The 27,814-nt window shown below is 59.7% G+C and overlaps 1 protein-coding gene across 6 annotated transcripts; it reads left to right on the top strand.

Moving 5' to 3' along the window:
• Positions 1-70: 70 nt before the first annotated feature.
• TECPR1 (tectonin beta-propeller repeat containing 1) lies at positions 71-27,102 on the top strand. 6 transcript variants are annotated; one of them, XM_060077708.1, is made up of 26 exons: positions 138-155; positions 1,236-1,311; positions 3,825-4,059; positions 4,479-4,661; positions 4,932-5,054; positions 5,955-6,080; positions 8,303-8,477; positions 8,648-8,685; positions 9,239-9,340; positions 10,847-10,992; positions 13,141-13,496; positions 13,843-13,988; positions 14,591-14,746; positions 15,426-15,575; positions 15,667-15,824; positions 16,447-16,574; positions 17,528-17,630; positions 21,290-21,386; positions 21,461-21,540; positions 22,096-22,152; positions 22,571-22,751; positions 23,057-23,192; positions 23,977-24,069; positions 24,851-24,957; positions 25,106-25,225; positions 25,379-27,102. In XM_060077708.1, the coding sequence occupies exons 2-26, from the start codon at positions 1,301-1,303 to the stop codon at positions 25,538-25,540; spliced, it is 3,369 nt and encodes a 1,122-aa protein (XP_059933691.1). In that variant the 5' UTR covers positions 138-155; positions 1,236-1,300; the 3' UTR covers positions 25,541-27,102. The 6 variants fall into 6 exon arrangements, 5 of the variants coding, with proteins under 5 accessions (XP_059933690.1, XP_059933691.1, XP_059933689.1 ...); XM_060077706.1 differs by having other exon boundaries at positions 8,585-8,685; positions 25,379-27,101; XM_060077707.1 differs by lacking the exon at positions 1,236-1,311 and having other exon boundaries at positions 71-155; positions 8,585-8,685; positions 25,379-27,101.
• Positions 27,103-27,814: the final 712 nt, after the last annotated feature.

Raw genomic sequence — 27,814 nt, 5'->3', positions numbered from 1 at the left:
CTCCTGCGTTTGCGTTATTGCGAGGTCGGCCAATGGGCGCGGGCCTGGCTGCCGCTTCCTGCCCACAGGCTCGCCGGCCCCGGGGGAGAGCCGGCTCGCTCTCCCGGCCTCAGAGGCTCAATCGCCGCGACCCGGCCCTCCGGGCGCCGGCCCAGGTGAGTGCAGCGGCGGCCGGGAGGTGGGACGGGCGCCCCCGCCTCTTCGGACAGGTTGGGGCGGCGGAGGCAGCAGCAGCGTTTGCCCCACGCGCGGCGAGGTGGGAAGGGGTTGTGCCAGTGCTCTTTCCTGCACACCCGGCGGGGCGCCGTCCCCGGACCCCTACCCCGACCCCTGAAAGTGACACCCCCACCAGCCTTTGCGCTGGAGTGACTTGGGAAGTGATTGGCGGGTGTAGAGGATCGAGCTGCGAGCAGCCCGTCTGTCCCTCCTCTGGGCAGTGGTGCGAGCAAAGCTGCTTGGCGTGGGATTAGCTCAGGCAGATGGTCAGGGCCCGGCGCTCAGATACTACTGGTAGCCGGGCAGGGGACCCACCTGTCGCCCAAGGGCACGGAACCTGAACGAAACCAGGCCGACCGCCCAGATGATGGGAGCCGGGGGTTCATCTTCAGAGCTTCCGGCTCAGGGCACCTCCTTCCCTGTGGGAATGGAAGGACTCAACTAGCGTGCATGTCCTGCTGTTTTCTCCCACCTCTTTAGACCCTGATGTCGCCTTCCAGCAGCTCCCACAACTGGCGGGCAGTGAGCTGCTTTAGTAGCCAGGGTTTTCTCTGTTCAGGGGGTGGGTGTGATAGGGTGTAATAATAATAATAATAATAATAAAACCGCAGGAAATCTTGGGCAGGAAGCAGTCCTAAGGTGGCCTGGGAAGTAAATGCTTTAGGCACTCCCTTGGGACCGTGTCCCTCCCTGTACCGCACCCCACGCTACTCCCTCGACCCCCACCTTCCCTTGGGTACCTTTACATCTCTGAAGGGATCTGTTAATTAACCCGAGCAGAAAGGTAGATGACTGTGCGGGTGGTGAGCAGGCCTACTGAGCAGAATGAGTGAAGGTCCACCTGGAATTCATTGTGCAGAAGTTCTTGGTGAATGGAGGTTGCTTTCTCGGAAGATGTTGCCTCCCTCACTCCACCCCTAGAAAACAAAGAGATCCCAGGATCCCAGAATCGTGGAACTTAATGCTCCAACCTCCCGTTCAAGAGTCCTCTGATCCAGTGACCCCATGTCCCTGAACAGGTTACCCCCATCACCTCACAGCCAGGAAGTGGCTTGGGAGATCTTGGGACTACATCCTGGCTGGCATGGAAAGGAGGTGAGGCTGACCAAGGATGTCCACCTCGTGTCATCTTTAGGTGGGAAGTGACGGGTACCGGGATTTCCACACCAAAGGGAATTTGCAAACATAACCCCCCCATCTTTTCTCTGCAGTAGAGTCTTCTGGTATTTGCCCAGAAGGCTGAAGTACATCTATCTGCTTAGTCATTTCTCTGGAGGAAAGTGTATCCAAGTGCAACATCACCATTCATTGAGCTCAACATGCAGACTGAGCCTGACTTAACTGGCTACTTGTACAGTGACCTGTGAGCCAAGAAATATCTTTGAAGACTGTATTTATATTAAAATGTCACCATGGGAACCGATATCTCCCCTCCCCCCATGTAAAAATCTTACTTTTTTTCCCAACAATTTATGATAAGGATTGTCAAACATACAGCCAAGTTGAAAGAATTATACAGTAAACACCCACACACCCACCACCTAGATTCTACTATTGACAGTTTACCATACTTGCTTTATCACATATCTATCCACCTCCTAGTACCTTACTTTTATTTTAACCTTAAGTAACCGGTGACATTCAGCTTCCCTGGAGCCATATTTCCGTCTCTTAGCTCAGGGAGTGGTGGTGTGGTGAATGTAGGTGGCGGTGATTTTCCATAACTTTGAACAAACACCCACTTTGTGCAGAGCAGTGGGAGATGCAGAGGAAATGAAGAGGCCGGAGACTCAGGCTGACCAGAAAGGGCTTTGAGTTTTTTGTTTTTAAGAGATACAGATAAGTGGCAGCTTGTGAAAAGCAAATGGCAAGTAATAAAATGACTTCAGTGACACTCATTGAGTTCTTGCTGGGTACTGGGCACTTTATTATAACTGTGCCTGTGTTATCTCATTCAGTTCTCACAACAACCACATAACTGGGTTAGTCTTCCTTTCTTCCTTTTACAGATTAGGAAATCGAGGCACAGAGAGGTTAGTCAGTAGTGGGCTTTTGTTCATGCTAGAAAGTGGTGGGGCCGGGATGGTGTGGGGCTGGCGTGGCTCTGGGCACTCTTAGTCACGGCATAGATGCCACAGGGGGGGGAGTGGACTCTCAGGCCTGCCCAGGGAGGAGTGGAGGGGCATCGGGGGGTACCACAGCTCTTCCAGGGGTCCCATCTCAGGCACCCGGATACAGATGCCGGTTTTCAAATGGCTTCAGAAGGCTAGCGTCCTGACTTCCCGTGTGTTTGACCTGGGCGTTGGGGCCCCGGGAGGAGAGATCAAGCTCCTCCACTCTGCTGGTCAGGCTCCCCCACCCCCACCCCCGTCATCTTCCTCCACTTCCTGTTCTGGGTGTTTCCCAAAGCTCGGTACCTGCTCCACTTCCCTGCTTCCTGTTCTTTATCCTTCAGTCACTTCCTTCCCCGCCCACTCTCTTTCTTCTCGGTGTTTGTAAGACACACTTTTTTCCGAAAGAGCCTAATTGCTCGTAGCAGATGCTCCTGTTTCCAGACGTGTTCCATCGTCCGTGTTGTCATTCCAGTCGACACGCTTTCTGAAGGGCCCTGGTGCCCCTGGCGGGTCTCGGGAGCAGAATAGCCTGGCCCCGGCCTCGAGGTGCCCAGGCTGTGTCTCCCCGTAGCTCTGGTGTCCAAACCAGACAAGCCGTGTCTCGCCCTGGGGCAGTGATGGGTCTTGGATGTGGGAGCTGCCCTGTCCAGCAGAGCTGCTCACTGGGATTCCCTGCACTGCCTTCGTCCAGCTGCTCTGTTTTGCTGCCATGGGCCTGGCCACGTGGCCCTGCCACGCCTCAAGGAGTTACCTCCCAGCAGCACTGTCAGCCCTGGGGTTGGGAGGGTCAGTGGTAGAGCATAGCCGTGACTCTGCCCATCCCCCCGCAAAGAAGAAAGGAAGAGGAGAGAAGGAGGAACAGGAGTGGAGAGTGGCAGGAGCGGGGTCGGGGAAGAGAGGGAGGTGGTCGCACAAGGAGGGCAGAGACAGGCCCCTCCCATCGCTGCCATGCACACAGCCACAGAGCTCCTGCGCGACCATAAAGGGCTCCCGGGGTGGGGGGGCGGTGCCGGGCCTGTGGGGACGCCCCACGAACGCACAGAGGAAGGTCACGGGGGACCAGCACGAGGGGGTCCCTCTCCACTGTGGGGCAGAGGTCTCCCAGGGAGGCAGCAGGACGCGTGTAGGTTTGGGATTCATTAAATCTACAACTTTTCACTCATTCTTTAGACAAGAAAGAGCTGAACGAACTATGACCAAATAATAATAACATTCATTAAATTGGGGGCAGTAGGTATTCGGATGTTACACGTTTTGTCCTCTGGACTTTTTTGTGTGTTTGAAAAAAAATCCCCATCACGAGAAGGGCGAAAGGCAGAGAAGAGAAAAGGGCCCTGGACTGCAGCTGGGCTCTGCCCCTGCTTTGCCGGGGGCCGCTCGGCCCCCTGTGGCGGGAGATGGTCATGGCCTGGGCTTCCTGCTGGCCCGGCTGGCCCCGGGCCGGGGGCGGCTGTGGGTGCTGACCCTCGCCCTCCCGCCACTGTTTTCCCGCAGCGCCGCGGCCATGCCCAGCTCGGAGCTGTGGGCGGTGGATCTCTTCGGGAGGGTGTTCACGCTGTCCACGGCCGGGCAGCACTGGGAGCTGTGCAGGGACGCCCAGCTGGAGTTCAAGCGGGTCAGTGCGGCCGCGCCGTGCTGCTGGGGCATCGCCTGCGACAACCAGGTGTACGTGCACGTGGGCGCCAGCGACGTCCCCATCCGCTGCCGGGAGGAGGCCTATGAGAATCAGGTGGGGTCCCGGGCGGTGAGCTTGCTGGGCTGGTCGCTCTGCCGGGAGATAAGGGCCCCCGCACCCCGGGCTCCCGGCCTGTTCCCGCCTTCACCGCCTTCATTCTGCTGAGATCCGAGTGTTGCGGCATCCGAGTCATTGAGGCCAGAGCCCCTGTGGGTCCCTCTCCAGGCAGCTGACCGGGTTCCCCGCACAGGCACGGGGCTCCGGCCGGGTTCCAGGAGCCCGGGACGGCCGTGTCCTCCACTGCTCGGCGCGGCAGGTCCTCTGCCCTTTGGGACCGGGCTGGGCTGTGGGCTCACGGTGCAGAGCCAGGCCCTCTGCTCCCTTCCCGCCCTGGAGACAAGAGGAGGTCCCCACTGGGCTCGGAGAGGCCCTGGCCACCAGGCCTAAGGCTGGTCTCTGCCTCCGGCCCCCAGCGCTGGAACCCCGTGGGCGGCTTCTGTGAGACGCTCCTGCCGAGTGACCGCTGGCCGTGGAGCGACGTGAGTGGGCTCCAGCACCGGCCGCTGGATGGGGTGGCGCTGCCCTCGCCGCATTGGGAGTGGGAGTCGGACTGGTACGTGGATGAGAATTTTGGAGGGGAACCCACAGAGAAAGGGGTAGGTGCACTCGGGTCCCGCCGGGGCTCCCCTGCGGGGAGGGAGCGCCTTGGGCTCGGCCCGTCCCCCACCCCGTGCTATCCCCAGCGCCCCATGGCATCAGACCTCAGCCTGGGCCCCGCGTGCTCCCCGCTTGCCGGACGGGATCCGTGGGGATGCTGCTTCGGGCCGCGCTGCTGCTTCTCCACCCCTCCTCCATCCTGCTCCCCCTTCCCCAGCTCTTTCACGTCCTTCTTCGAGAGCCTTACGGACACCCCCACATCTTTGCAGGGGTGGACATATGCCATTGACTTCCCCGCCACGTACACGAGGGACAAGAAGTGGAACTCGTGTGTGCGGCGCCGGCGGTGGACCCGGTACAGGAGATACAAGTCCCGGGACGCCTGGGCCAAGGTCCGGGGGCCTGCGTGTGGCCGGGGGCAGGGGGCGGGGCCCAGAGCGCAGTCCTGTAGTGGGGAGGGTCACGCGGCCCTCAGCCCCACCCTCCCTGCCCTGCTCAGGGGACGCCATGCCCGCCCCGGGGCCTGGCCTTTCCTGCTCTCCTGTTCGGAAGGCTGTGGCCCTGGGCGGGCCCTCGTTTGGGAGATGGCTGCTCGGGGAGCCGGGCCAGGCCGTGGCCCAGGACAGCACGGAATTGTCTTGACCTGGTCTCCAGGCTGCCCTGTCCCAGACTCAGGCTCAGTCTGTGCATGTCTTCCTCCCCTGCCCCCCACCCCGCGTGGGAGCCGCTCCGGCTCTTGTATTTTTCCAGTGACCCACAAAAACCAGCTTAGGGACGCAAGGCCTGGATTGGGGTCCTGCGTGGCCTCAAACGAGAGGAAGGCCTCAGGCCCTCGCCTGACCCCTCTGCAGGGTCCATGCCGCGCGGTGGGGCTGCCAGCCCAGCCTGCCTGGCCCTGGGGCTGGGAGCAGCCTGGGAGCAAGGTGACGGCCAGTGTCACGGGAGGCCTTCACTGCAGGGCCATGTTCTGTGATCGGGGTAGGGAGCCACAGCAGTCAGGCCACTGCAGAGCGGGGGCAGGAGTGACTCCTTGGGGACAGCAGCCCAGGCCTGGCGGCCAACAGGGGGAGGACAGGGCAGAGGGGGCCCAGGGCTCTGTCCTGATGCTGCTGGCCCTGCGAAGTCAGTTGGGGCCGAGCTGGAGGACGGAAGGCAGCGTGCTGAGGGCCGGAGGGGAAGCCGGGGGTGAGAGTGTGCACGTCCAGGTGTCCACCAGGCGGGGAGCAGGGCCACCTCCTGGCCGGGGTGCCCACAGGCACTGACTGCAACTGCCTCACACCTCCTCGTTTCAGATCCCATCGGAGGATGACCCCCAGCGGTTGCCTGACCCCTTCAGCGACATCTCTGTGGGGGGTTGGGAGATCACAGACGAGCCCGTGGGCCGCCTGTCAGTGTGGGCCGTGTCTCTGCAGGGGAAGGTGAGGCCTGTGCCCCCCTGGCCTGGCATGAGGGGCGGCTGAAGGAGGCCGGCCGCAGGGAGCGGGCAGGAGAGACGCTGTCGTCCACTGTCCTCCCAGAGGTGGAGGAGGGAGGAGGGCTCTCCCCGGGACCTTGTCCTCGCCTCCTGTCCCCGCAGCTGGGGCTGCCCTGAGCGGTCAGCCTGTTACCGGGGTCCCCACAGAGTCCCCCTCCTGTGAATCCTGCTCTCCTGGGGACCCACGGGGTCCTGTTCCTCCCAGAAGCCTCTGACCTCCCACTGCATGGCTGCTCTTGGCCTGCCCCTCCTCTGAGCCCCTGGAGCACCGATCAGTGTCCACCCTGGGCTCAGAGAGCATCAATACCGGCTCCTCAGATAGAATCTCAGCTCCCTGCCTGCTGCCCTGTGGTGCCTCCCACATGGTAGTCTCCAGGAGTATTATGGATGGGTGGGTGGGTAGGAGGATGGATGAATAAGTAGATGGATGGATAGGGGTGTAGATGTGTGTGTGGGCGGGGGGTAGATGGATAAATGGATGGACGGTTATGTGGATGAATGCATAGGGGGATGGATGGATGGATGGATGGATGGATGGTTGGTTGGATGGATGAGCAGGTGGCTTGGTGGATAAGCATGTTGATGAGTGGACAGGTGGGTGGATGGAGGGATGGCTGTTTGGACGGGTGGGTGGAGGTAGCTGTGTGGGTGGTAGGAGACGAGATTCTTTTCTCAGGGAGCTTGTGAACTAAGCAAAGGAATAAAACCCACTGCTGACAGCAGCAGTGACAGTGACATAGATGGGCCTGGGTGCAGGTGACCCAACACTTCGGCTGTGGCTGTAGAGCGTACTTCGTGACTGTTCAGTACTCAACACAAATTGACCAAAATTCTCTGATGGGCTTTGGAGCAGCCACAGCAGGCTTTTATCAGGCTTACCTTCAGGTCCTGCTTGGTCTGGGCTTAGGTCAACCCGTAGTTGTTTTCTCTGAACCACACTGAAGGGTAGTGGGGAGCTGGCCGGGGACAGAGCCCCCATCGAGGGGCCACGCCACCTGGATGCAAAGAGAGGGGAGAACGGGTTTGAGAGCAGCGCCAGGTGTGAGCCAGCGCCGCCCTGCCTCACTCCTGTGGTCTGTACAAGGTGAGACCAGGACCCAGGGCTCCTGGAGGAGCCGGGCAGACAGTTGGGCCCAAACCAGCAGGTAGCAGAAGCGGGGCTGCCAAGGCCGGGTTCTGCAGTGCAGGAAGGCAGCTGATCCAGCTGCTGATTTATTCACTGGATAAGGTGTTCGAAGAAGCACCCAGCAAACCATCACGTGCAAACAGGGCCCATAGCACACGCATTTGTGAGTGATGGTGATCACGATGGAGGCTTATAACCAATCTATTGTCTCTTTCTTCCTTGGAAAATTCTGTCTATACTAAATCATTGAAAATGTTTTATTCATTATTATAAGTGAGATCATGTCACATAATTCACAAGTGTTAAGGCAGTCTGTTCAGATAGCATAGAATTTAAAGTTTACAAATAAAATTAGTATGAGTAATAAATCCCACTAACTAATAAAAGAATTTTAAAAAGAAAAAAAAGGGCAAGGTGACAGGGCTGGGAGGCCGTGGACCCCAGACCTCATGGACCACGCAGCAATGTGCTGCCCCCTCCAGATGAAATCAGCCAGTTTGGACAATAGGAGCGGGTGGCTCAGTCTTAAATATTTGATTATGCTCCCTGTCTTCAGGTTAAGGAGAAAAAGAAGTGGACGTTTTAGACATTCCTATGAAGGGGGCTTGGGGGTTTTCTCATCCAGCCGCTGGGGCCCCGGCTTCCCCTAGAGACAGGTGTCCTGAGGGCATTGTGCCACTAGGGGGCGCAGGACACCCGGGCTTGGGCTGGAGTTCTCACAAGTCAAGCAGACGACAGAAGAGGTCTGTCCCGTAGGACCACCAAAACCCAGGTGTCAGTGTTGCATTTTTTAGCAGGGGTGGGGGAGTCATCTAATCTGGTCAAGAATCCCGATGGCAGTGGGGGCAGGGTGAGTGAGATCTGGACAGTCCCGGCACCCTGGTCCCCAGTCCCCTGGAGACCCTCGGTCCCCTGGAGACCCCATGCTTGGGCTGTGCATGGACTGATGCAAATGCAGCCAAGCTCGGGCAGCCAACCCGGCCACAGAGCCCCGTCCTGACCCTGCCTGACCCTCCCCATGGGTTTCTCTCTCCACCCAGGTGTGGTACAGAGAGGACGTCAGCCACCCCAACCCCGAAGGCTCATCGTGGTCCCTGGTGGACACCCCGGGGGAGGCAGTTCAGATCAGCTGTGGGCCCCACGACCTGCTGTGGGTGTCGCTCTGGGAGGGACAGGCCTTGGTCCGGGAAGGAATCAACAGGAACAATCCCAAAGGTGGGCAGCCCTGCACCTTGCGGGGGAGAGGAGGGCGGGGGTGCCCACCTTCTTCCTGGAGCTCCCAGTGATGGGGGCCACCTGCACTGTCTTCTGGGGCCGGGTAGGAAGTTCGTGGTCCGTGGTGGAGCCTCCCACGTCTGAAAACGGGATCCTGCATGTCTCCGCAGGAGTCGGTGTCGTCTGGGCCGTCACCAAGGACCGGAAGGTAGGACGGGGTCCCTGGGGGCTGGGTCCAAGGGCTCTGTTTAACACTGAGGGTCGTGTGGTTTTTTGTTCTCGTGAGAGTGGTCTGCACCCTTTGGAACAAATCCAGCGGCAGCCAGGCACCGTGCGTATTCTGTTGCTGACGTCACTGGTGATCTCCAAGATGTTTGGTGACCCCCCAAACGTTGCCTGCACCCCTGTACAAAGTGCAGAATGACTGTATTTATTGCACAACAGGCTGTAACATTTCAAATAATCAGAAGCTAATTTTCTGAAACCCTCAGCTAAATGAATGCCTCCCCTCTCTCCTGTCCAGAGCTTGTCATTTCGACTTTATCAGAGGCAAGTCCAGTGAAATAAGCTGATTTCACGTTGCTTCTGTGATCTCTTTCGAACCCCATGTCAGGGGCATCCTTTCTCAACAATGTGCTGTTCTCATCTGTGGCCTGAACCAAAGGACCAAATTATTCATTTGTTCTTCCCAAGCCTTGAAAAAAAAACCCTTCTATTTCAGTGGCCCTCCAGGGAGGTGTGTTTATTTCTGACTTTCCCAGGTTTGGTTCCGAAGAGGCGTCAACTCTCACAACCCCTGCGGCACCAGCTGGATCGAGATGGTTGGAGAAATGATGATGGTGAACGTGGGGCTAAACGACCAGGTGTGTGTGGTCTGGAGCCTTGGTCCCCAGGGGTGGGGGTGGGGGGCGGCAGAGGAATCAGAATGGGGCCCCCCATGCTTCCTGCCGTCCCTTTCCACTGGGCATGCTCATGAGGCTGGCACGGGAGGGCATCCCAGCACCTCTGCCCACTCCAGGCCCGTGAGGGCACCTGAGGGGGCTGCTTTCCCCCGAGTCCTGGAGCCCCTACTGTCCTGGGTCACAACCCCGAGGACCCTCAGAGCAGTGGTAGCGAGCACGGATCTGGGGAGGGACATTCATCCTGGAGACTGGAAAGTTTTGTTGAGAAATTTCGGGGCGAAATCAGATCACTAAGTAAAGGACAAAACATCTTCCAACTTTGTAAGAGCAGCATCTTTTTTTTTTTTTGCGGTACGCGGGCCTCTCACTGTTGTGGCCTCTCCCGTTGCGGAGCACAGGCTCCGGACGTGCAGGCTCAGCGGCCATGGCTCACGGCCCCAGCCACTCCGCGGCATGGGGTATCTTCCCGGACCGGGGCACGAACCCATGTCCCCTGCATCGGCAGGCGGACTCTCAACCACTGCACCACTAGGGAAGCCCAGAGCAGCATCTTTTAAACATCACCTGCATGGTTCCTATAGCATAGCCTCTTTCTGGTGGATAATGTGGTTTGGCTAGTTTTAAGACTTAGGGCTTGAAGGTGATGCCTTTCCCGATGCTCTGAAAGCTCTTCCTGCGGGCCGGGGCGGGGGCTGGCCTTCCCTGTGTCCGCACACACTCCTCACCTGCCCAGGTGAGCTGGGCACGCAAGGGCAGGGGTGAGGGGTGCTAGCTGGTGCCCACGGGCCTGAGCACAGAGGCCACGTGCGATAACCAGGTGACAGAGACGTCGTAGCCCCCCCCCCCAGCAAGGCCACCTGGGGCCACGGCTCCACCTTCAGGCATCCCCAAGGCCAGGGCTCCCAAGGGGCTGCTCCCAGGCCCCTCCCCTGGGGCCCTCAGCTGCCCAGCACACTTTCCTTCCTCAGTGCCCGCCCGGCCACCTTCCCCATAAAACTGAGGTCAGAATCAAGGAGGTTATTTTGCATCTTTAAAAGGACCAGGCCCATCCTCTGGGTTCACTTGGGGAGCAGCTCCCTTCCCACCAAGGCCACAGGGAAGCTGGGAACATGGGTGGACTTCATGTCCCGCACAGTGCCCACCGGCACCAGCACCTCTGGACGCTGTTGCCCCAAAGGCCCAAGTCGGCCTGAGGTCGGGGAGCCAGGCTGAGGTCCCTGCTCCTCCTGACCTTGGAGCCGCACCCTCCCCCAGCCCCCTCGGGGCTCCGCTTCCTGCATCTGAGTCGACTCAGCTCACGACCACCCCAGCCCCTTCCCAGCCCACCCACACAGGCGCACCCCCTACCCCCTGCCTGCATTTGCAGACGTGTCCTCCAGACCTGGGGGGCTCCCCCCATGCCCCCAGGGGAAGGGAGCTCCAGTCTGCACCCGCCCCCCTCCCCAGCAGCACCTCTCTCTGTCCCAGGTCTGGGGCATTGGCTGGGCGGACCGGACCTTGTACTTCCGTCATGGCGTCACCCAGAGCGAGCTCAGCGGGAAGACGTGGAAGGCCATCGTCGCCAGCCGGGAGTGTGACGGCTCACACTCAGGCAGCTTGTCCAGCCTCCTCAGGTGATCAGGCGGTGGGGCTCCGCGAGGTCGGTCCGGGGTGGGGGGCAGTGTCAGAGGAGGCTGCTGCCCGGCCTCACCCCAGGCGGGAGAAAAGCAGGTCCCGACCCACGAGAGCCGCGGCTGTGTGGCCTCCTCCCTTCCTGTGCCTGGGGTCCTGCTTGGCCCGAGGTCGGGGGCAGCACGCGGGCAAGGCCAGGATGTCCTTCCATGTCGGGGCTGGGGGCCGTCCCTGAGCAGGACTGGCCTGTTGGTCCTGAAGCCTCAAGGTCTGGGAGAGAAAAGCCTTCTTTGCGGGAAGGATGCTCAGGCTCCTGTGTTAAAGGAAGGCAGAGAAGAAGATGGAGGGTTTCTAGCCTGGAGAAGAGGCCCTGAATTAAGACGTGCCCCAGAATCACCTGGAGAACTCATTCCCGAGGATCTCCATGCCCCACCCCCAGAGCTACTTTTTTGAGATTTTGCATGTCTTGCAAGGTCCCAGGTGTGCTCCTGCTGCAGCTCTGGGGACCACGCCTTGAGATCCCTGGGGTTAGAGCGTGTGGACCCATCCCAGCCCTGCCCACTGGCCCTTAGAACGCAGGCAGGTGACTTAGCGTCTCAGCTGGGGACGCCCCAGCGCTCACCTGCCCGGTCATGGGGCCCAGGGCCCTCGGCACAGCACTCTGCAGCCAGCTGCCATCCGTTTGCAGCTTGGGCCCTCGTCAGACCCTGGTCCACACCCTCTGCTCCCCCAGCTTGGTGGTCCGCGCTCAGCTGCACCGTCAGCCTAGAGATGCCCGGAGGCTGGCCAGGCAGGGTTTGCTCACATTCACCTGAGGGTTTAGGCTCTTCAGCTGGTCGTTCTCAAAGGGAGCAGCACATTGGGATCAGCTGAGAATTTCCAGAACCTTCACACCCACCAGAATAGCTGTAATCAAAAAGGGAGACAGTAACAAGTGTTGACAAGATGTGGAGAAATTAGAACTCCCCTGCACTGCTGGTGGGGTGTAAAATGGGGCAGCCACTTTGGAAAATAGTCTGGCAGTTCCTCAAGAAGTTAAAGATAGAGTCACCATAGGACCCAGCAATTTCACTCCTAGATAGATATGCAGAAGAACCGAAAACATGTTCAAACAAAAATTTGTACTTGAATATTAAAAGAAGCACTATTCACAATAGCTGAAACGTGGAAACAATTCAAATGTCCATCAATGGATGAATAAAACATAGTGTATCCGTACAAGGGAATATTATTTAGCAATACAAGGGAATGAAGTATTGACACATGCTACAGCACAGATGACTCTTGACATCTTACACTAATTGACAGCAGTGAGTCACAAAAGGTCACATACTGTACGATGCCGTTTATACGAAGTGTCCAGAATAGGCGAAGCCATGGAGACAGAAAGCAAATTAGTGGTTGCCAGGAGGTTGGGGGAAAAGAGGAGGCTAGAGAGTGACTCCTTAATGGGTACAGGGTTTCTGTTTGGGGTGATGAGAAGGTTCTGGAAATTGGTAGTGGTTGCACAACATTGTGAATGTACTTAACGCCACTGCATTTTACAATTTTAAATGGTACATTTTACATCACACGTATTTTACGATGAAAACTAATAATACTGCCAGATCTCCACCTAACATTGATTTGGTTGGTCTGGGTGTGGCCTGGGGACCTTTCAGAGTTCCTGAGGGTGGGACTTCCCTGGTGGCGCAGTGGTTAAGAATCCACCTGCCAACACAGGGGACATGGGTTTGAGCCCTTGTCCAGGAAGATCCCACATGCCGCAGAGCAACTAAGCCCGTGCGCCACAACTACTGAGCTATGCTCTAGAGCCTGCGAGCCACAACTACTGAGCCCTCGTGCCACGGCTACTGAAGCCCACACACCTAGAGCCCATGCTCCGCAACAAGAGAAGCCACCGCAATGAGAAGCCCACATGCCGCAACGAAGAGTAGCCCCCGCTCGCCGCAACTAGAGAAAGCCCGCACGCAGCAACGAAGACGCAACACAGCCAAAAATTTAAAAAAAAAAAAAAGTTCCCAGGGGTTCCAGCTCCCTGGGGAGCAGGTCCTGGTATGTGTAGCACAGAGAGGCCATGACTTGGCCAGGGGTCACACCGCGCATGGTCTTTCCCCGAGGGAATCACGTGTCTGCCCCTCTCCTTCCAGCGCTGGCTGCTTCTTTGGCGACGAGGTGAGGGGTGGTGGCGAGTCCCGTGTGCCAAGTGACTCGGAAGCCAAGAGACCCGGGCCTGACCCTGAGCATGATGTGGAGGTCGCCGGCCCTGCCTCCGCCCCGGCCGAGCTGCCCTGGACCAACATCGACCTGAAGGAGCCCAAGAAAGGGCCCAGCCGTGCGGCCGCCGACTTTCCTGAGGCCACCAACCTTTCCTCTCTGGCACTTCTCCCGCTGGGCCTGGAGGAGCCCGACAGCGCCAACTGCCACGCGCTGTGGGCCTGGGTGTCTGGAGGAGGCTGTGCCGTGGAGGCCCACACCACACTCAAGTGGTTCACCGTCCACGCGGGTAAGGGCAGCGGCCCAGCGCCCCAGAGGGTGCCCCAGGGGAGGCGGGGCAGGCCTGATGCTCCCACCGTGCTCAGCCCATCTTTCTGGAGCCTTCCAAGACCAGCCCAGGCCATCAGGAGGAAGGGCGTGGGCCTGGAGCCCCTTCCTTCCCCCTGTCCCAGCAGTGGTGGCCATTCTAGGCTGACCTGGGGGACATCAACTTTCCCATCAGGGTGAATGATGGGAGGGAGGGCTCACGGGACATTTTACAGAGATGGTAGCTTTCTAGAAAGAAAGGGCTGGTGAAAAACAGAGCAGAGAGGCCTGGCCTGCTGCCCAGCCCTGAGGCTCCAACTGGCCCGCAGGCCTGTCCGCCTCCATGCAGATGCTCTCGCTGTCCATCACGCCGGCCCAGACTGCCGCCTGGCGGAAGCAGATCTTCCAGCAGCTCACAGAAAGGACCAAGCGGGAGCTGGAGAACTTCCAACACTACGAGCAGGCTGTGGAGCAGGTGGGCAGTGCCCAGGTGCACTTTTTCCAGCACACATTCATTGAGCACCTGCTGCATGCCAGCCCTGAGGTGAGGTGGGAGGGACACAGATGGATGCAGCCATCCTTCTGTCTGTCCATCTCGGACGTGAAGCCATCCCCTCCAGGCCCGTGTGGAATCAAAGATGAAGAGATAAGTCCATCTGTTGATTCACTTGCCCTCAAGAACTCCGTGCGGGCCCCACTGCGTGGTAGTCACAGAGGACCTGGCTGCGTCTCGGGTGGTGTGGGTCCCGGCTTTGCCGCTGACTCACTCTGACATCGGGCCAGGCACAGAACCCCCCGGGCCTCAGTTTCCCTATCCAGAGCATGGGGTAATGGTGCCGATCCCACAGACTGCTTGAGAATCATAGAATTCGCTGGCTCGGGGCCTGGCACCTGGCGGGTGTCTGATGGCGTCACTTCTGTCCTTAGGGTGAAGGGGGGGAGCCGGGAGGGCCGGGCAGGAGCCCCCAGTGTGGCAGTGAAGGGAGCAGAGTGGCCCCGGGGTGCCGGGGACTGGGCCGGAGTGTGGCGCCCCAGGGCCTGCCTGTGACCCTGTCCCACCGTCCCGCTGTGCTGCAGTCGGTGTGGGTGAAGACGGGGGCCCTGCAGTGGTGGTGCGACTGGAAACCCCACAAGTGGGTGGATGTCCGTGTGGCCCTGGAACAGTTCACGGGCCACGATGGGGTTCGGGACAGCATCCTTTTCATCTACTACATGGTCCACGAGGAGAAGAAGGTGGGTGGGGGCGCCAGGGGGGAGGTGCAGGGGTGGGGTGTGGAGGGGAGGGTGGAGGTGCAGGGGTGGGGTGTGTAGGGGAGGGGGGAGGTGCTGGGGGGAGGGTTGTGTGTAGGGGAGGGGGGAGGTGCAGGTGTGGGCTGTGTAGGGGAGGGGGGAGGTGCAGGGGGGTGGGGTGTCCCAGGGGAGGGGTTGCAGAGCCGGGGTGCAGGAGTGGGCATGGGACACGGGCCCCGAGGTGGCCCAGGACAGCGTGTGGCGTCTGCAAAGCACCCGTCTGCGGTGGCAGCAGCCGGGCAGTGGCCGGCAGGCATGTGCTGGCCTCACCCCCAACAGCTGCTGAGGGGCCCTTGTGTTCCAGATAAGCAACCAGTCTCTGGAGGCAGAGCCGCCCCCTCCGGAGCTGGGGTTTGAACCCAGTCGGTCTGGCTCTAAATGCCCTCGTCCACATCGAAAACATCACTAAGGCTGTTGCTCACGAGCAAGGCGTCCCCCTTCGAACCTGCCCACCCACCACCAAACCCCGTGGGCCCGGGGCCCCCAGGGGTCGGCTCTCGAATCGGGGTGACCCAGCCGTCCCTGTTGCCACAGCACACGGGGGCTCCGCCCAGGGGCCCGAGGCGGCCCCCGCCCCACGGGTTCCCCGGTGACGGCCCTGCTGCCTGTCCTCTGCCGACAGTACCTCCATGTGCTCCTCAGCGAGGTGACAGCGCTCGTCCCCGTGCTCAGTGAGGCCAAGCACCCCTTCGCCGTGTACACCCCCGAGAGGACACGGCAGCGGTGGCCTGTGCGCCTGGCCGCCGCCACCGAGCAGGACATGAGCGACTGGGTGAGCGGGCGGGGGTCCCGCGGGCGGGCGTGAGGGAGCCTCGGTCTTGGGCGCCCGGCCTCGCTGACCAGCCACCCCCCCACCCCCGCAGCTCGCCCTGCTCGACCTGTCCTGCTGCGAGAGCCGCAGGGTGCACGGCCGCCCCTCCCCACAGGCCATCTGGTCCGTCACCTGCAAGGGGGACGTCTTCGTGAGCGAGCCCAGCCCAGACCTCGAGGCCCCCGAGCGCTGGCTGCCCTGTGACCAGATGTGAGTTGGCTGCGCCTGACGGAGCTGGGGCCCTGTCTCAGAAGGTCACCCAGAGCCCGTGAGGACCAGGGGGATGTGGGTGAGGCTGGGAGGCCCTGCACAGGAGGGAGAGGGGATGTCTGTCCACCCTTCGCTCGTCCGCTCTTGGCGGCCCTATGTGCCCGGCGCCCAGTCGGACGAGTTGCCTCTGGACAGTGGCAGGGCCTCCGCCCACAGGAGCGTGCCCCAGGTGGCAGCTGCACCCTGCACTCCAGGAGGCCGTGCTGGCCCGAGTGGTGGCCCCTCCTGGTTTGGCGTGACACGCCCATCCCAGACCCCAGGGGGCAAGGGGGACTCAGGCGGCTGACCTCGCTCCCAGCTGCATAACTCCAGGGATCAGGGGCTCTTGAAGCCCCCGCTCGCTGGGGGCTTGACCGGCTCCTGCACCAGCTCAGGGTTCGCCTTAGCTGGTTAATTCCCAGTGGGAAGCCAGGCGGGTTCCCTTGTGCTCGATAGAGTCTGTCATTGGAGGCCGAAGGTGAGTGAAGCAGGACGTCCCGGGAGGCCACGGAGCAGAGTGGTAGCTGCTGGAAAGCCCTGCGGGATGGTTTCTCCCCTCCCCTCCCTCCCTCCTCATCTCCAGGTTCTGGCGGCAAATGGGAGGCCACCTGCGGGTGGTGGAGGCCAACAGCCGGGGCGTGGTGTGGGGCATCGGCTACGACCATACGGCCTGGGTGTACACGGGTGGCTACGGCGGAGGCTGCTTCCAAGGTGAGGGTGGCAGGACCGGCTCCCCCAGCCCTGCCCCCAGCCTCCCACACGGGCCGGGCCCCCCTCTAATCCCTGGCTGGCTTCCCTGCCCCACGCTGGAGCCGCTGCACCAGTACTGACGCTCAGCTGACAGCTGGCTGACAGGTGACCTTCACCACTGCCAACCTCCAAATCCCGGGGCCAGCGCACAAAGCGTGAGAACCTAGAGACCAGGCCTTGCCCGCAATGGGCCTTCCTGGGCACCCACTGCTGAGCTGGAGGCCATGAAGGTTCTAGAAAGACAGCCGCCAGGGCCAGTCTCCTGATTCCCAGGCCCTGATTTCAGCTCCCCTTTAGATAGGTTGTGCCTCAGGGGACGAGAGCTTGCTGAACCCCTGGGAGCTCCCCGAATTCTGGAGGTAGGGTCCCTGTGTCTCCTACTGGTAAACGGAGGCAGAAACAAACACCGAAGTGGGACATTCCATGCCACAGCCCACACGCCCCACAGTGGAGGTGGCTAATCCTGTAGAACTGTGGTCCACTGAGACCCCAGGAACGCACATCCGTGCAGGTTTAACAGCTTCCCTGTTTGTGAGGCAGGAATTTCTTTTGTCCCCATCTTACATATGAGGAAAGTGGGGCTCATGGGGTTACATGAGGGGTCCAAGTTACCTTTGTTAGTGAGGAATGAGCTGAGTGGGCCTCACACCTGCCCAGTGCCAGGTGAGTGGGCTGGAAGGTGGGGGAAGAGGAGCAGGTGAGAATAGGGCGTGAGGTGGAGGAGTGTCAGATTCTTCCCACCCAGGGCAGGCAACCCCAGGATAATCCCAGAGGAGAGAAACCCAAGCCGGCCAGCCCCTGGGAGATAAGCTCAGCCGGCCTGTGAACTCCTCTCGGCCCTCTCTTTCTGCCTGCTCTCACCTGGTCGGGTGGGCAGTGTGGCCTGGGTCCAGCATCCTCCTCTCCACCCCCAGGCCTGGCCAGCAGTACCAGCAACATCTACACGCAGTCGGACGTAAAGTGTGTCTACATCTACGAGAACCAGCGCTGGAACCCCGTCACGGGCTACACCAGCAGGTGAGTCAGTCGGGCGCCCGCGGAAATAGGACCGAGCTGAACGGGCGCATCTGCTGTAGCGGGAGAGCTGGCGTCTGGCCCCAGATGTGGAACTAAGTGGATCTTACTGCTTACCTTAACAGGATTTTCTCCCTTAAAGTATAATGCGTATTTTAAAAACTCTTCTTACTGAGAGCACGACATACATAAAGTGCGTGAAACATACACGTATACGTACATACGGTGAGATGTATCTAAATATGTTGATATGTCCATGTATACCATGGAGTTTTCACAGATCAAATGCCAGCGAAATCACTACCCGGGTCACGAAATAGAACATCGCCACCTCCCTCCCCATCCCCTCTGGTGCTTTTTTTTTGAGTGGGGTGGTTACTTAACTTTCTTAAAAAGTTTTGCTTAATTGAAGCTGCTGAGAACATCACAGCCTCCACCAACATTATTTTAATTCTCCCAATGTGAGGCTTTGGGACAAGACAGTTAATATGTTGTGTTTGGTGCAGAAGCGGGACACTCTAGAAAATCTAGATTGTATGCAGCTATTTATTTCCTGCCCACTCAGCACAGAAACATATTTCTCATACCCTGTCCTGGGGTATTTGGTTCGTTCGTTTCAGAAAGCAAGCGAGTTGTGGTATTTCTTAGCTCTTAAAGCCGCTGCAGGGGTTTCGGCTGGCCAGAACAGCGGTTCTCAAACTTGAGCCTCATCCAAGCTCTGCGCTGGGGCCCCTCCGAGACTTGGCCCTGTGGGTCGCCTCTTTCGACTGGTCCCATTTCACATCCTGTATAATAAAACTACGATCCTAAGTAGAGAGCTTTCCTGAGTTCCCTGAGTCGTTCTAGCAAATTATCAAACCTGAGGAGGTAATGAGAACCGCCCCCGATTCGTAGCCAGTTGGTCAGAAGTGCAGTATGGCTGGTATCTGAAGTGGGGGCAGTCTTGCTAGGGACCATGCCCTTTACCCTGTGGGGACTGAGTGGTGTTGCAGTCCACCCAGTTGGTGTTGGAATAGCCAGTTCTCTGCAGTGGGTGGACCTGTCCACACTCTCACAGGCAGGGCATGCCCCACATCTTTGCTGGTTTCTTATGTTTTAGCCACACTGATGAGCGTGTAGTAATATCTCCTGTTTCCAGTTTCCGTTTCCTGGGGGCTCATGGGACACAGCACCTTTCAAACATGTACTGGCACTTGGATACCCTCCTTTGTGAAATGCCCCTTCAAGTCCTTGTCCCATGTTTTGGTCGGATGATCTCTTTTTCTTGATTTGCCGGTTCTCTTTACATATGAAGGTGGGAGCCCTTTCTCTGTTATTTCTCCTGTTCTGCAGCTTGCTTTTCACCCTGTTAGCAGTGACTTAATTATTAAATGTAATCCTGTTGATCATCCTTTTCTTTACATAAAGATGGGGCCTTTAAAAAAACCTCTTAAGAAACCTCATTAACCCCAAGGGGATTAATACATCCTTCTATCTCTGGAACAGCAGTCAGCAAACTTTTTCTATAAAGGACCAGATAGGAAATAGTTCAGGTGTGGTGGGCCTTAGGGTCTCTGTCACAGTGACTCACTCTGCAGCTGCCGCTTGAAAGCAGCCACGTAAACGAGTGAGCATTGCTGTGTCCCAATAAGACGTTATACCTGGACACAAATTTGAACTGCGTAGAATTTTCACGTGTCACAAAGCATTATCCTTCTTTGAATTTTTTCCAACCATTTAAAAATGTAAAAACGACCCGTACTCTGTAGGCTGTGCTGAAACAGTCCTGATTAGGCCTGTGAGGCATGTTTTTGTCCACCCTGTTCTGGAAGCTTTTTCCTCTGTCTTGTCCATTTAGGTCTAGAACCCCCTGGCCTGAACTACTTGGTATATAAGGTGAGGTAGGGGTAAAGTGTTTTTGGTTTTTTACTCTCCAGTGACCCACACCATTTATTGAAAAGACTGCCCTTCCCCCTTGCATCACAGCGGCCACCTTTGCCTTAACTCCAGTGTCCATGTGGGCAGTGGCTGTTCCCAAGCCCTTCTCTTCCGTGTGGTTTTGGGCATCCTCGTGCTAACCCTACATTGTTCCAGCTGCCGTCCCTTTATGGGAAGTTGTCAAAGCCTCTCATCTTCTTCATCTAGCTTTGGCTCTTCCTGGATCAGTTCTAGGTGAACTTTAGAAGCAGTCCTCAAAAGCTCTTGGGGTCTTGGTCAGGATGGCCTTGGATTTATAGGTCAGTTTGGGTAGAAACGTTATCTCACATTCCTAAATCTCCAAAATCTGGACGCAGTTTATATCTCCATTTATGTAGATCTTTAATTTCATCTTAATAAGGTTTTGTGATTTTCTATAACGGGGTCTTGACATCTTTTGTAAATGGTATTTCATATTTTTGAGTCTATGATAAATGGCACAAACTTTAAAATTTCCTTTGTGTTTTCAAAATTGATGAAAGGAAGAAATTTCAAATAACATGAAGAATAAATTCTAATCCCACCAACCAAAAATAGTAGCCACTATCCACATTTTGGTGTGTTTCCCCCTGCCCATCCCCAGTGTGCCTGCATTTGCTGGTGGCAGGGGGACAGTCGTACATGTACAGATGGCCTGTGACAGCCTCCCAATTTGATCCCTGAGGGTGGACCTGGCTTATCTCACCCCTCGTCGGTATTGGACATGTAGACTGTTTGTGACCTTTTGCTGTCGTCTGGACAGTTTAAAGGATTTCCTCGTGTGTAAATATTTGCGAGTCTCTCCATTCACCTCAGTAACTCAGGGGTTGAGCCCTTCTAAGGGAGCTGATACACGTTGCCTGCATGTGTTCTGGAAGCCTCTGCCCCGGCTGTGTGTAGGGTCCACACGGGATGCTGACCTGCTTGCCTCTCCCCTTCCTCCTTACTCCCTGCTTGGTCCTTGGGAGAAGAAAAGCAGCGCCGGGCTCCCCAGCCCGTGTGGAGAGTGCAAAGCCAGGGCCACAGCTGCCCGCAGAGACCACCGTGCGCTGTGTGTTGCTGGGAGTGTATCAGTCAGCCGGGGCTGCTGTAACAAAACACCACGGGCTGAGCAGCTTAAACAGCAGACGTTTATTCTCTCCGTTCTGGAGGCCGCGGAGTCTGAGATCAGGTGTCAGCAGGCTTGCTTCCTCCTGAGGGCCCTGGGGAGGATCTGTTCCGGCCTCTCTCCTGGCTTCCGGGGGCTTCCGGTGTTCCTTGTCTGGTGACTCAGTTGTCACGTGGCCTTCTCCCTGTCTTCACGTCATCTTCCCAATTTGGGAAACTTGGGTCCAGATGTCCCCGTTTGGTAAGGACGCTGTCCTAGTGGACTGGGGCCCACTAAGTAACCGTCTCATCTCAACTTGATTCTCTGCAAAGACTCTATTTCCAAATGAGGTCCCACTCTTAGGCACTGGGGTTAGGGCTTCAACGTCTTTTCGGGACACGATGACCCACATCACAAGAGAACGAGGTGTGGAGTCCCTCGGGTGGGTGGGTGGCCTGGCTGTGGTTGGTTGGCGCCTGGCCCCCGGGTGATGTGGGGTCCCCCTGTTGCTGTCCCGGCCCTGGGGCCATCCTGTTTCCGCCCTCTAACCCCTCCAGAGATGCAGCCGTCCCAGGGGCCTGGGCAGGGGGGCCGTTCTCCCCTCTCTCTGGCGTCACCTCAGCCCTGTTGTCCTGCACAGGGGTCTGCCCACCGACCGGTACATGTGGAGTGACGCCACGGGCCTGCAGGAGTGCACCAAGGCCAGCACGAAGCCCCCGTCCCTGCAGTGGGCCTGGGTAAGCTCCGGGCTGGGGCGGGGCGGGGGCTGCAGTGGGGGGTGTCCGCCTGCACTGACCCGCCCATCCCCCAGGTTTCTGACTGGTTCGTGGATTTCAGCGTCCCTGGGGGCACGGACCAGGACGGGTGGCAGTACGCCAGTGACTTCCCTGCGTAAGCATGTCTCTCTCTGCGTGGGGAGGGGGCCTCAGGGGGCTGCGACCCTGAGTGTCAGGCCTGGTCAGCCAGACAGAGTCCCTGCCCGCTGCCCGGCAGTGCAGGCCCTTCACGGTACACAGTTCATGTCCAGATGGAGGATGGAGCCGGGCGAGACTGAGCCAGGGCCTGAGCCTGGCTTCAGAGCAAACCCAGGCTGGTTTATTATGGACTTATCCCCCCCCGCTTTGGCCTCGGGCCCTGAGCTTGACTGCTCCCCAGAAGGGCTCTGATGGCGCCTGGGGGTGGGGAGGGCTCAGAGGCCCCTTAGCTAGAACCCACCCCCCAGCTGGGCAGCTGCCAGCCCCAGGGAGACCCCGCAGGGAGGCCCGGGCGGGGCCAGAGGCATCTGAAGCAGGAGGATGGTGTCCTCCCTTACCTGCTGCTCCCGAGCCCCCAACTCGGCTCACACTGAGGTCTGGGTCTGTAACTCCTGGGGAAGGGATGTGCGTGCAGCGTCACCTTCCAGAAACTTCCACGGCATGGTCTCGACGTCAGCTTCTTCCTCTGCAGCTTGTACCACGGGCACAAAACCATGAAGGATTTTGTCAGGAGAAGGTGCTGGACCAGGTAAGGAGGGAGGTAACAGGCGTGCCGCCATGCCCCTCCCTGCCTCAGCCTCAGTCCCTGTGGAAGCAAAGGGGAGGTCAGAGGGGGGAGGAGAAAAGGGGATCAAAGTAAATGTCAGCCCAGGAAGTGCCCTCGGGCTCCCAGTGCTGTTTCTGAAGAGTTTGTTTTCAAGAACAAACAAGAGAAATGTTGGCAGGCTCTACAGGACACGCAGGACGGGAGGAAGGCCTGGCTGGGGGTTGGAGGCCAGGCAGGGGCGGACGGCGTGAAGGGTGGTGCCCACCGGCTCCTCTGGGGGGTCGGAGGTTGTGGCCCCAGGGCCAGGGGCCTGGCTGCTCCCTTCTGTCCAGAGCAGACGGCCCGGAGGCTCACGGCGGCATCAGGGTGCCCGGGGCTTTGCTCTCTTTCTGCCGCACAGAAAGTGCAAGCTGGTGACCAGCGGGCCCTGGCTGGAGGTGGCCCCCATCGCCCTGGGGGACGTGTCCATCATTCCGGAGAGCCCGGGTGCCCACGGGAGCGGGCCCGGCATCGCGCTCTGGGCTGTCAGTGACAAGGGGGACGTGTTGTGCCGTCTGGGCGTGTCTGAGCTCAACCCCGCGGTGAGCACCTTGTGGGACCCAGGGCCTGCCCACCTGCCCATCTGCCGGCCCTCTGGAAGCTCTGGCGGATTCTTACCGAGATGACTCTTTGGTGGAGTCGGGCAGGGATCAGGCCTCCCCAGGCCTCTGCCCAGGACGTTCCCTGGGACCGGTGGACACCGCTTGTGGCCCGAGGGGTCGCCAAGCCCTGCGGGCCGTTGGAGCTGAGGACGAGGTTGGCGTGAGGAGCCACCAGCTCCCGGAACCCGGGTGGGTGACAGAGGCGGGGCCCGGCTGCCCTGAGTGTCCCTCCTCCCCGCCTGCAGGGCTCCTCCTGGCTGCACGTGGGCACCGACCAGCCCTTCGCCTCCGTCTCCATTGGGGGCTGCTACCAGGTGTGGGCCGTGGCCAGGGACGGTTCTGCCTTCTACCGTGGCTCCGTGTCCCCGTCCAAGCCGGCTGGTGAGTGCCACCCCTCGGGGTGACCCCCACCTGCCGCCACCGCTGCCATGTTGTGATGGGCGCCAGGGGGCGGCTGGAGCTGCTTCTGCTTCCGGGGAAGCCAGCTGACGGGTCTCCGTTTAGTTCAACAAGCATTTACCGAACACACCTGTGGACCAGGTGCAGGGGGCCGCCCCCCTCTGCTGGGACTGACTCAGGGGTGGTCACCTGGCAATAGGGCTGCCCGTCACCATCCTTGGCCTCCTGCCCCACGGGGACAGCCCTGGGCACCCCGCACGGCCCATCCACAGTGTCCACCCTGGCTGCCCTCCAGGAGTGCAGGCCGTGCAGGCTTGTTCTTCGCTGGACTTCTGGACAGTGTCCGGCACAGGGATGGATGGACCGACGGGTGGGTGGGTGGGTGGGTGCTGCCTGGCGCATCGCCACCCTCCACGAGGGGCAGCAGGTTCGCACAGTGGCCCTGAGGCTGTGTCTCCACCGCATGCTGGGCCGGGCACCTTCCTGTCCCTGTTGGGGACAGCGGCCCATTGGACCCCACCATCTGGAAGCCGCCACAGCCTCGGGCGGGCCCTGGGGAGGGCCCTGGGCAGGCCGGGGCATCGAAGGGACAGCAGGACCCAGGTCAGCTCGCGCTGGGCCCTCTCACACCTGTGGTCCGGCCAGCCTGGGGACAGAGGCCGGCCGCACCTGCTCGGCCCCGTGAGCTGCAGAGGAGGCCATGTGCTCCCGGAGCACCGGGGTGACGGTTCCGGGGCTGCATCCCAAAGCCAACCTCCCATCGCAGGCGACTGCTGGTACCTCATCCCATCTCCTCCCAAACAGAGGTTGAAACAGGTGTCTGTGGGGCACACAGCGGTGTTCGCCTTGGACGAAAACGGCAAGTGGTTTCTGATCTCCAGTGGTCACCAGGGGAGGTTTGGGGTTCCCTGAGTGCCCCGATGGGATGAGACCAGACCCTCGCCTACCCCAGGCCCCAACACAAGACCTTCGTAAGCCCCATGAGAGGCCACCAGCCTGAGGTCAGCCTCCAAGCAGGCCCCTCCCCCAAGTCATGCAGGGTCGGGGGCCACCAGTCCCCCCAGGTGCTCAGGCCTGCCTGCACCTCAGGAGGAGGACCCAGTGCCAAGGCTTGGGAGCATCTTCTAGACGGTGCCACCCAGGCCCGCGACTTGGGAGACCCACGGCAGCTGGGGCTGGCAGAGGTCACCTGCCCGGCCCAGGCTATCCCTGCCCCGCCCCCGTGCCACCTCCAGCCATCTCCGCCCATGCCCTTTAATGGTCTGTAGTTGTTGTCACAGCTGAGCAAGGCGAGGAAAGGGCGGAATCGGGACTGGAACCCAGGGATTTTATTCCAGACCAGGTCTCTTTATTGTTTAAAGAATTCCTTGTCCTCGATTTCTCATGCATAGAAAGCAGGCGAGGATGCCAGCCCAGCACAACAGGGCAGTTATGAAGTGAGGGGGAGGCAAACATGGGAAGGGCAGGGCTGGCTCCGGCCAGGGTCTCTCCGGCTGTGGGTCAGCAGGAGCCCCGGGCAGTTGCGGGGGGGAGGTGCAGAGGGAGACCCCGCCTGTCTCGTGGCCAGACCTCCCGGCCTTGCAGACCCCGAAGTGGATCCCGACGCTCGGGGCCTCACGGTATTGGCGCTTCTCTCCTAGGGAACCTGTGGTACCGCCAGGGGGTCACACCCAGCTACCCGCAGGGCACCAGCTGGGAACACGTGTCCAACAACGTGCGCCACGTGTCCGTGGGGCCCCTGGACCAGGTCTGGGGCGACAGGGGAGGGGGGTGGGTGCTTGCCCTGGGATCGGGGACTTGGGGGGGATCTGGGTTTCTGCTCTGGTCTCCCCGCTGCCGTCTCCACGGTCCCCCTGCAGCGGTGGGGCTGGGCCTTCAGTGGGTCTGCCTTCCAGGTCTGGGTCATCGCCAACAAAGTCCAGGGGAGCCACAGCCTGAGCCGGGGAACTGTGTGTCGCCGCACGGGTGTGCAGCCCCTGGAGCCCAAGGGGCAGGGCTGGGACTATGGCATCGGGGTGAGCAGGGCTGAGCACGGGGCGGCTGTGCTGGCCTGGGGCTCCGAGCCCTGAGGGCTCTCGGGTGGGAGGCCCCGGGCAGAGCCCCCCAAGAAGGGGGTCTCTGCCCCTTGAACCCTGGCAGCCCCGGGTCACTCCGCTCTCTCCTTTCAGGGGGGCTGGGATCACCTGTCCATCCGGGCCAGTGCCACCAGGGCCCCCAGGAGCTCATCCCAGGAGACAGCCGGCGAGCGGAGAAGGGAGCAGGGCCTCCCCAGTGGGCCCTCGCAGGTGGCCGGTGCCCTGCAGGAGACCCCCAATCCCGTCTGCTGCTGAGGCCGCTTCCCCTCACCTGGAGCATGCGTGATGCTGGGTTTGAAGGACCAAGGTTGATGCAAGCCTTCCTGTCGGGAGCTGTTCTCGCGCTGAACGTGCTGAAACGTGGATCCCAGGAGTGGTATCTCCAGGCCCAGACTCGAGACTGGGGAGGGAACCTGGCCTGAGATCATGGCCACCTTGGAGGCACTGAAACAATCCAGAAATGTGAAGCTCTGTGGATGCTGTGTGTCCCCGGCTGCGAGGAGAACGTGGGGTGTGGGGTGCAGACCCCTTCGCCCTGGCCTCTCCTGCCCGTTCCTCCCCTCTCTGCCTCCTCCCTTTCCAGGACAGGAGCCTGGAGCCTTCCAGGAGCACTGCCCCTGGGGAAGAGAGCCCACGAAGGACCCCTGAGCCCCGGGCATCCCCAGACGGCGTCGGCCCTGCCCCCTAAAGAAAAATGGCTGTGGGGCTCAGGGTGGCTTCGCCTGGACCTGATCGGTTCTCAGAGCAGGATTCGCAAACGGGGTTTCCTTTCAAAAGTTAAGGAAGGAGTTGGAAGGTTGGAAATAAGTGCTGGGGAGGGGCGTCTTCTTCCCCGGGTGGGCCGGGCCCTCCTGGGGTGGTCGGAGGACGGAGGGGCCGCCCGTGGCTGCGAGAAGCTGTCCAAGTGCAGAGTCACCGTCGTCGGTCCTCAGCCAGCCCTTCCTCTGACGGGGTTGGGGGCTGGGGGCTCCTTTTACATCGGATCGTGTCGCAGGGGGTGGGGCGGGTGGAGACCAGCCAAGAGGGGCCTGGAGGCCTCAGCCCGGAGCAGAGGCCTAGGGAGGCATCCCCCAAGCAGCCCCACTCCCAGCGGGCAGCTTCTCAGCTGCTTTTGTTTTTTTTAAATCAGAAAAAGGCCCCATTTGGTGAGGTCTCAAGTTTGCTTCCCACAGCCAGACGCATTGCCCAGGGCTCATCAGAGCGCATGTCCCGTCTCTGCTCATTTTGAGATGGATCGAGCTGACCGCCAGCTTCCCCGGCGTTCCGGTCAGGAGAGCTCGGCTGTGCGCTGTTTTGTGGTGCAGTGTTTGCCGCCCAGAAGCTGACTCTAAGAAGGTCTCCCTTGGGTCCCCTCCTGAGGGGCACTGGAGGGGCTGCTGGCCTCTGCCTCATCTCCTGGAGGTGGGACCGGGAGGCGTGAGTCTGGGGGCAGTGCCCAGGCAAAGCAAGTGAAGGGCCGGGTGGGCGGCGCCCTCCTGTCTGTTTACACTCGTGGTTGTCAGGTTTCTCCGCACGGGCATTACTCTTTCTTCTGTGGCAGCGCCCTGGCGTTCTGCTGTGACTCGCTGGTCTCACCCTGCCTTCTCTCCAGGGCGACCGTGTCCCCTCCTTGTGGAGCACCAACTGCTGACCTGCTCAGCACCACCGAACCATCTCGATTCCTCGGATGCTTCATTCAATAAAAACTTAGGCCAGACTGTCAAGGACGCGATATTTTTTATTGCTGCACTATGATTAAAATGCACAGTTCCCCACCCATTCGAGCTTGGGGCAAAAGTAGCAATTGCCATGAAACCTTTTATTTTGGTTTCATTAGTACTTTGAAGAGGTTGTTAGGAAAAATAAAAGCAAATTGGGATCATTTAAGAAACATTTTCACCATAATTATAGCGGGGGCACTGGCTGTTCAGTTCCAGGTTGGTTTTCTCTATAGAAAAGTCGCAGTTCTGGTTTCTCTGTCGTCCCTGAGCTCATGCAGGTCTGGTCTGCAGGTGGGTCCGTGGCCCCCGGTGCCGGCCAGGTGGCCAGGGCTCAGAGTGCGTGAGTCTCTGACTTTAGGAAATGCACAGCCTGGAAGGGTAGGGCAGGGCCTTCTAGCAGGACAGAAGCGTCCAGCCTGGACTTGGAGTCCAAGACGAGGGTCGACGGAGTGGACCTGGCAGCAGGCTCACCAGACCTGTCCCCTCACCACCCCTTTCCCCATATTCAACACCCCAAACCTGGACTGGGACCTTTAAGGCTCCTTCGTGATGTGGCCACAGGGCAGGCAAGTGCCCTCCAGCCTTGGGTGGAATAGACTGCACATCTGGGCCCAGGCAACCCTCTGGGAAGCAGAGTGGGGGCAGATGCCAGTTTGGGACAGAGGGACAGAGTCACAAAGGCTGTTGTCCTGCAAGGTGGTGATCCACAGGCCCCCAGTCACCAGGCATGGGCTGCTGGGCGCACCCCACCCCAGGCTTTCGGCTCAGTTTGTCGGCTCATTCGGCAAGTTCAGGGACGCGCTGAGCCCTGCTCTGGCCTCAGCTCAGC

This window comes from Mesoplodon densirostris, chromosome 16 (assembly GCF_025265405.1).
Source record: "Mesoplodon densirostris isolate mMesDen1 chromosome 16, mMesDen1 primary haplotype, whole genome shotgun sequence".
Taxonomy (NCBI): domain Eukaryota; kingdom Metazoa; phylum Chordata; class Mammalia; order Artiodactyla; family Ziphiidae; genus Mesoplodon; species Mesoplodon densirostris.
The sequence above is the reverse complement of the archived record's forward strand: the minus strand, read 5'-3'. Positions and strand labels throughout refer to the sequence as shown.

Coding starts and splice junctions, on each gene's coding strand:
- TECPR1 (XM_060077706.1), top strand. Junction 8,686..9,238: donor CCGTCACCAAGGACCGGAAG/GTAGGACGGGGT, acceptor TGACTTTCCCAG/GTTTGGTTCCGAAGAGGCGT. Junction 17,631..21,289: donor GTCACGGGCTACACCAGCAG/GTGAGTCAGTCG, acceptor TGTCCTGCACAG/GGGTCTGCCCACCGACCGGT.